Source organism: Leuciscus leuciscus (assembly GCF_965113295.1).
Source record: "Leuciscus leuciscus genome assembly, chromosome: 5".
NCBI lineage: Eukaryota > Metazoa > Chordata > Actinopteri > Cypriniformes > Leuciscidae > Leuciscus > Leuciscus leuciscus.
This window is the reverse complement of record NC_138729.1, coordinates 12,084,708-12,091,733: the sequence shown is the minus strand read 5'-3', so window position 1 is coordinate 12,091,733 and position 7,026 is coordinate 12,084,708. Positions and strand designations below refer to the sequence as shown.

Sequence of the window (7,026 nt, the reverse complement as noted above, 5' to 3'; positions counted from 1 at the left end):
CGTATGTTTAATCGTTTAAAGAGGAGCTGACACTTGTTCGTTTCTGTGCTGTCATCTTCAGGCAAAATTTTGGGATGCAATACATTCAATGCCTGCCTTTTTGATGACTTTTTGTTTACTTGGATCAAGGACCACGTAGTGTTCTCTAACTTTTGGCAACAGATTTTTACCCTCTCGCCAAGGATAGCAACGTAGTGACTGGAGTCACAAAATATGATCCACTGTGCTGGATGCGAGAGGCCTATTCTGGACAGGTTTCTTCTCAACGTCTTGGATAGAGCCTGGCATGCAAAATGCGTGCAATGTTGTGACTGTAAATGCAATTTAACTGATAGATGCTTTTCAAGAGAAGGACGACTCTACTGCAAAAACGACTTTTTCAGGTGAGCATTTGAATCGAAAGAAGTCTTGAACTAGATTTTTTTCCCATGCAAAAAAATTATATAAAGGCCTATATACATACTTGGATCTGTATGTATGTATGTATATATATATATATATATATATATATATATATATATATATATATATATATAGGCCTATATATAAAATCCATACACACCATATAGCCCATAAATTCAGCATGGCTAAATAATAAATGCACAATGAAATTATAAAAAGAGAAATTTCGATACGACTGGCGCACATCACATTTTAAACCCCCGAATAGGCTACTAGACAACTTGTTACGTGACAGACTAAAACAGTTCTCTTTGTTTACATGGTATGAGTGTCAGGCAAGGGGATGAGATTTCCAGCAGCACCTGACGGATGCGTTCCCTGCCTCGCCTCAATCGTTCGCAGCGCACGCGTTTGTTTGCAAAAGCTCGAGCAAAGATGCGATAAGTGGATTTGAATAATGAATGAGCTCGAGAGGAAAGCCACAGAAATCCAGACAGAACGCATTTGATAACCATTTCAGCGAACTGCATTTACATGCAAGCGCAGAGACAAAAGAATGTATATTGTGGCTTGTGAAGTTTATTCTGTTAATACATTCTGTCAAATCAAGGCTGAACATATGAGCAACTCTTTCCTGAAAATTTAAATTGAGTAATTCTGCATACACTATAGTTCATGCATCTTTGTGGGTGGAAAATTTATTTAGCCTATTGATCACTATAAAATGCAATTTAAGAGAACAATGATGTAAAACACAACAGTAAAAACAAGTGAATTGGTAAACCTAACTTTCCATGTAGTGTAAACAATTATTATAAAGATCATTGTGTAATAAAATATTGTAAAAATGTTTTAGATGTAAAAAAAAAATGGAAGAATTAATGTATGTTACATTTAACATGACAATTGTTAAAATTATGTTTTATAAATAAAGTGTCGCTTTATAATTTAGTTAAAAGGTAAGTCACAAAATGCAATGCACAAACCCAAAAAATAATAAAAAAAAATCAGCTTTATGCATTGGAATGTTTTACGTTATTATTATTATTTTTACGTTTATTGCAATATTAAGTGTCTCGCGCTTTAATAATATTTTGCTCTGTCTTATTTACCATAATTGCTGGAGAGGCCAATTTGGACATGTAAAGCCATCATAAGGATTTTGATTGTAGCCAATACCCCCTGTGTTATTATCAGTATAGGCTACATTTTACTGTAACATAATAGATTGTAATAGCTCAAATATGTTGGTAGCCTACATTAATATTATATCATCTAATGACATCCACAAGCACATTCACCTTTTATGGTGGTTCTGGCAAACAACTGTGAATTAAAGTGTAGACATGTCATGTAATAAACTTACTATGGAATCAGGAATTAAATTAGGATTTTTAAAGAAAAAAAAAATCAGTATGGGTGAACCTGCTTTCATGAAACAGTTGTAGTGCCAACAATCTTTCTCACAGGCAACATTTTCGTGTCTATTTTATTAGTTTGTTTTTGTGATGTTTGACGAGTGGTTTTTGACTCGCTTTTTTGACTTCCATGACTTTATTATATCTTAATGCCTGTGCTCTTCTCGCAGACGTTACGGCACTAAATGTGGAGGCTGCGCGCAGGGAATCTCGCCCAGTGATCTAGTTCGGAAAGCGCGAAGCAAAGTCTTTCACCTAAACTGTTTCACCTGCATCATGTGCAATAAACAGCTTTCCACTGGCGAAGAACTTTACATACTGGATGAATATAAATTTGTCTGCAAGGAGGATTACGTCAATAACAGCGTCGGAAAAGACGCAACCCTTCTGTCAGGTGAGTCATTTTGGAGATTGTAAATTTGTCTGCTCGACGAATTACACGAACAGTGTTAATAATAAACTCAAGGCTATTAAGCTTTTTTTCTCTTTCTCTCTCAGTGTCTGCTGATTATCGCCTATAGGCTATGTAAATTTGTGTTGTCTTCGAATTCGTGGCACATTTTGAAAGAAAATATAAATTGCGCATTTATTTAGAACTGTATCCATATTATGACAGACACCTGACTAAATGTTTTCTGTGCTCTTTACAGTTACTACGTGCAGTGACCCGAGCTTATCTCCAGAATCTCAAGACCCGCAGGATGATAAAGACTCTGAGACTGGACACATGTCAGACAAGGAAACCTGCAACAATGAAAACGACGAGCAGAATCTGGGCGGCAAACGTCGCGGGCCGCGAACTACTATCAAAGCCAAGCAGCTGGAGACACTGAAAGCTGCCTTCGCCGCAACCCCCAAACCGACCAGACACATACGAGAGCAGCTGGCGCAGGAAACAGGCCTCAATATGCGAGTCATTCAGGCAAGTATGCCTAAAACTCGAATACTAAAGTCACTTGGCAGAGAGAGTTTATCTGATGAATGCGCACAGGTGTGCGTTGGCTATTTTACGCATAGACCGCGGCTCATAGTGGGAACTGTTCGTTTAATATGTCAGTATTTACTGGTGGCGTATGGACAACTTGGTTAAAACAAGTAGGCCTATCAACTATAAAGGTCTCTAAAAATAGCCTAATGTAGGTCTAAATCTCTGAAAGTGGGAGAAAATTTCTGTGTAGTTAAAATAACTGCAGTGACAGCTTTGTATAATTTGGCCTAGGCCTACTCCAGATAATAGGCGTGATGGTATGCAAATATGTCCCCTGCAATTGTCTGACGTGATGTCTAAATGACAAAAAAAGTCAATGACATTCAGTGGATAATAGTGCTGAATTGTCTTGTCTGCAGTAACGACCCGTCGTGACGAATAGAGTTGGAATATTAAATGTGGAGAGCGTGTCATTATTTCTTCTTTTTTTTTTTGGCAGAAATAATGACAAGTGATTTTGGTATAAAATCAAATTCTCCACATTTACCCAAATTCTCCCTCTCTCTCTCTCCCTCTCTCTCTCTCTCTCTCTCTTTTTTTAAATATGACTTCATGCGATGTTTACGTGCTTCATCTAAATAGGCTATCTATTGCAGTTCAATGCTTTTTTTTTCTTTTTCTTTTTTCTTAGTCGTTAGGTTTTCCACGTGCTGTCAACAACAACGTTAGGCCTACTCTCAATAATGTTTCTGGGGTTTATTAATATGGAAACTAATGTGTGTATTTTCTGTCGCGCAGGTGTGGTTTCAGAATCGGCGCTCTAAAGAGAGGCGCATGAAGCAGCTGAGCGCGCTGGGCGGCAGGAGACACTTGTTCTTCCGCAGTCCGAGGAGAATGAGGGCGCTGGGCGATCGGATGGAACCAGGAGAGCTCATGGCCAACGGACATTTCTCTTTTTATGGCGGTTAGTTAATATTCATGAATATTAACTAGAAACAAAAATGCATCTATAGCATAATAGGCTACTAAGATATTTTTTGGAATGCAGCAGCAAGTTACAGTTATTATAGGCATTTATATAATAATTATATATATATATATATATATATATATATATATATATATATATATATAATAATTAATTAAAAATAATTTATTACACAATCATGTTTCCATGTGGTAAAAACAAACATGCAAAAAAATAAATAAATAATAATATTGCCTATTACATTTCGCACAAATAACATTTAGAAAATGTTAGGTTTTAAGGCTGGTAATAATTAATTATTACTTATATAAAAATGAATAATATTATAATTAATATTAAAATAATATTAATATAAATATAATTATACATACATACATATATATATATATATATATATATATATATATATATATATATATATATATATATAATTATATGTTTGTACATAGCTAAAACTTAAAAACAACTTATTATACAATCATTAATGTTTCCATGCTTACAAAAAAAACAAACATGCAGAAAACATTATTATTACATATTATTTTATTAAAATAATATAAATATCATATATAAATGTGTGTGTGAACAATTATACAATTGCATTTAATTTAAAGCATTTATTTTACAATAGGCTAAAATATATGTATATACAACTTTAAACGATTTATTACACAATCAGTAATACTAAAACTAAATTCCATGCTTACAAAAATAAAAACAAACAAAAATAGTTTACATGTGTTGTAGCTATATATATATATATATATATATTTACAAATTTGTTAAAATATAAGGCTGATATTTTTTTAATGATAGACATAGACCTACAATATGAAAATACACAAAAATACTGAGCAGTCATAATGAATTGATAAACAGTATTCAGTTTTCACCCATACTGCCCTACAAAGTCAAAACACAGTAATTACATCAATATTACACCTGACTGACCTGATTTCAGTCGACAAATGTGCAGTCAGGCTTTTTGCCTATGTGAGGAAGTTAAATGATTAGAGAAGGCTTTAAATGATCGCATGTAATGATCATTTGATGATCTCCTCTTTCTTACAGACTATCAAGGCGAGTACTATGGCCCGGGCTCAAACTACGACTACTTCCCTCAGGGTCCACCGTCCTCCCAAGCCCAGACTCCTGGTGATCTAGGATTCATGACCTCCTCTGGCCCAGCTGGAACCCCTCTCGGGAGCATGGACCATCATCACGGAGCACACCACCCCTCCAATGAGACACAATGCTTCAGTGAGATGATATCGCATCACCCAGGGGACTCCCCCAGCCCAGAGCCCAGCGCACCCACCTCCATCCACAGCATCTCTGACATGTGTGACTCCACTCCACCCTTCACATCCCTGAACTCTCTCAGTGCCAATGGATACAGCAATCTGTCCTCAGAGATGAACGAGGGAACGGTGTGGTAGCAAACAACAGACTAATTCAGGACACAAACATGGGAAAACGTCTGTTCATGTGTGATTTCATAGCTACAAAATGTCTATTTAGTTATTTATTGACATTATTTATTTGTGCATTCGTTTACTTATTTATTTAATGTATTTATCTATTTAAGCAGCATTTGTGTATTTTGAAAGTGGAATGTCAAATATGGGTCTGCAGACCTTATAGCTGTGCTATAGACAACGACAGTTTAAGAAAAGCTGAAACAGAATGTTTATATTTACAACACCTGGTGTGTCTGTTCACATGTGTATCATAACCTGACGACTCAGACCTCTTTGCCTTTTGAGGCTTTGCCATAATGACATTTGAAATCATCTCACACCAAAATCTTTCTCTGCTCTTCATGCGGTGGAGTTATGAGTTCCACCAAGTCTCAGAGCGTTTTGCCTTTAAAAGGGAAAATTAAAATTGTTGGGACAAACCCTTTATTTGAAATGAAATATGACTTGAATTATAAGACAAAGTCTACCTTCTATAAATCAGTTCATATATGGTCAGTGGACAGAGAGGAGTCAATTGTTTACGTATATATTTTCTTCAGGGGTTTAAATATCAACCCTCTTGATACTGACATGAACTTTTTCTTCAAGCAAGGAACCAAACTTTTGTATTGATTCAATTTATATCTGACTTGTGATTCGCTGTATTAGTTTGTATGATATTGTGTTTGCACAAAGAATACACTAAACAAAACCATAAATACATGTTGACAAATGAAGCGCAGATACATGTAAATGGGCTTTTTTGAGATCGACTCAATACATAGGATTATTCATCTGTCATTTTAAAACTGTTAAAACAAACAGTGCTCTAAACAGGGAGTCTGGAGAACAAACTGGGAGGACACAGAGGCATTCATAGTGGGACAAATGGCAAAAGGATGGTTTTTATGGATTTTATTTGAGGATTTGATAATGTCAGTGTTAGGAGGTCATCCTTGCTGCTAAATGTAATAAATGTAAAACATGAAAATGTTCATAAAATCGAAACTTTTCAGTTTGAACATCCAGAAATATGACTTGTAAAATTTAGATTTTATGAACTTTCACTGACAGTGGTCTATTCGAGAATAACAGAATCACATCTATAGGCTGCATTATTTCTCATGAGCATGAATTGCATTATTTATGTAATCTAATGACGTGTTAGACGTGTCAATTTGGCAGTAAAATAAAATGAAATAAGCGTTGCAAATGAGTAGACAATAGCCTACATAAAATGCCTTTGGCATTTTCTTTAAATATGTAGGCTACTTATTTCGAATATACTAGCATGCAGCTATTGATTCAATATTATGTAAAATGCTCCATATTATCGTGCTGAATGCAAAATAGCTTATAATTATCTCACTTTTTTGTATACCTACAGCTCAATTTTTTTTTTTTTGCCTTAACATGCTTATTTTTAGCTATATATTAAGAACATTATAGTCCCCAAATCAGATAAACATTATAGGAAAATGTATGAAATTCTTTCTTCTGCTGAACACAAAAAAAGATATTTTGAAGAATGTTTGTAACCAAACAGTTGATGGACCACATGCACTGACTTTCATAGTATTTTTTTTCTCTCCATACTATGGCCCATCTGTCTGTCTGGTTAGACATTCTTCAAAATATCTTCTTTTGTGTTCAACAGGAGAAATAAATCAATACAGGTTTGGAACAACTTGAGGGTGAGTAAATGATGAACTATCCTTTAAAAAAATTATATCCTCGATCTGTCGGATACAATATTTCTCTTCTCCACACACCCACTGCTTTGATTAAGGCAGGTTTCCCTAGGCCTAGAACATAACAATGTGCAGTATT

General features: G+C 35.0%; 1 protein-coding gene across 1 annotated transcript; it reads left to right on the top strand.

Moving 5' to 3' along the window:
* Window positions 1-213: 213 nt before the first annotated feature.
* On the top strand, window positions 214-6,999 carry lhx1b (LIM homeobox 1b; the record flags this gene model as incomplete). The annotated part of the gene is made up of 5 exons (XM_082170616.1): window positions 214-383; window positions 1,991-2,214; window positions 2,471-2,742; window positions 3,547-3,712; window positions 4,808-6,999. 5 exons carry the CDS (start codon window positions 214-216, stop codon window positions 5,173-5,175), a joined length of 1,200 nt encoding a protein of 399 aa, XP_082026742.1. The 3' UTR covers window positions 5,176-6,999.
* Between the last annotated feature and the right edge of the window lie 27 nt (window positions 7,000-7,026).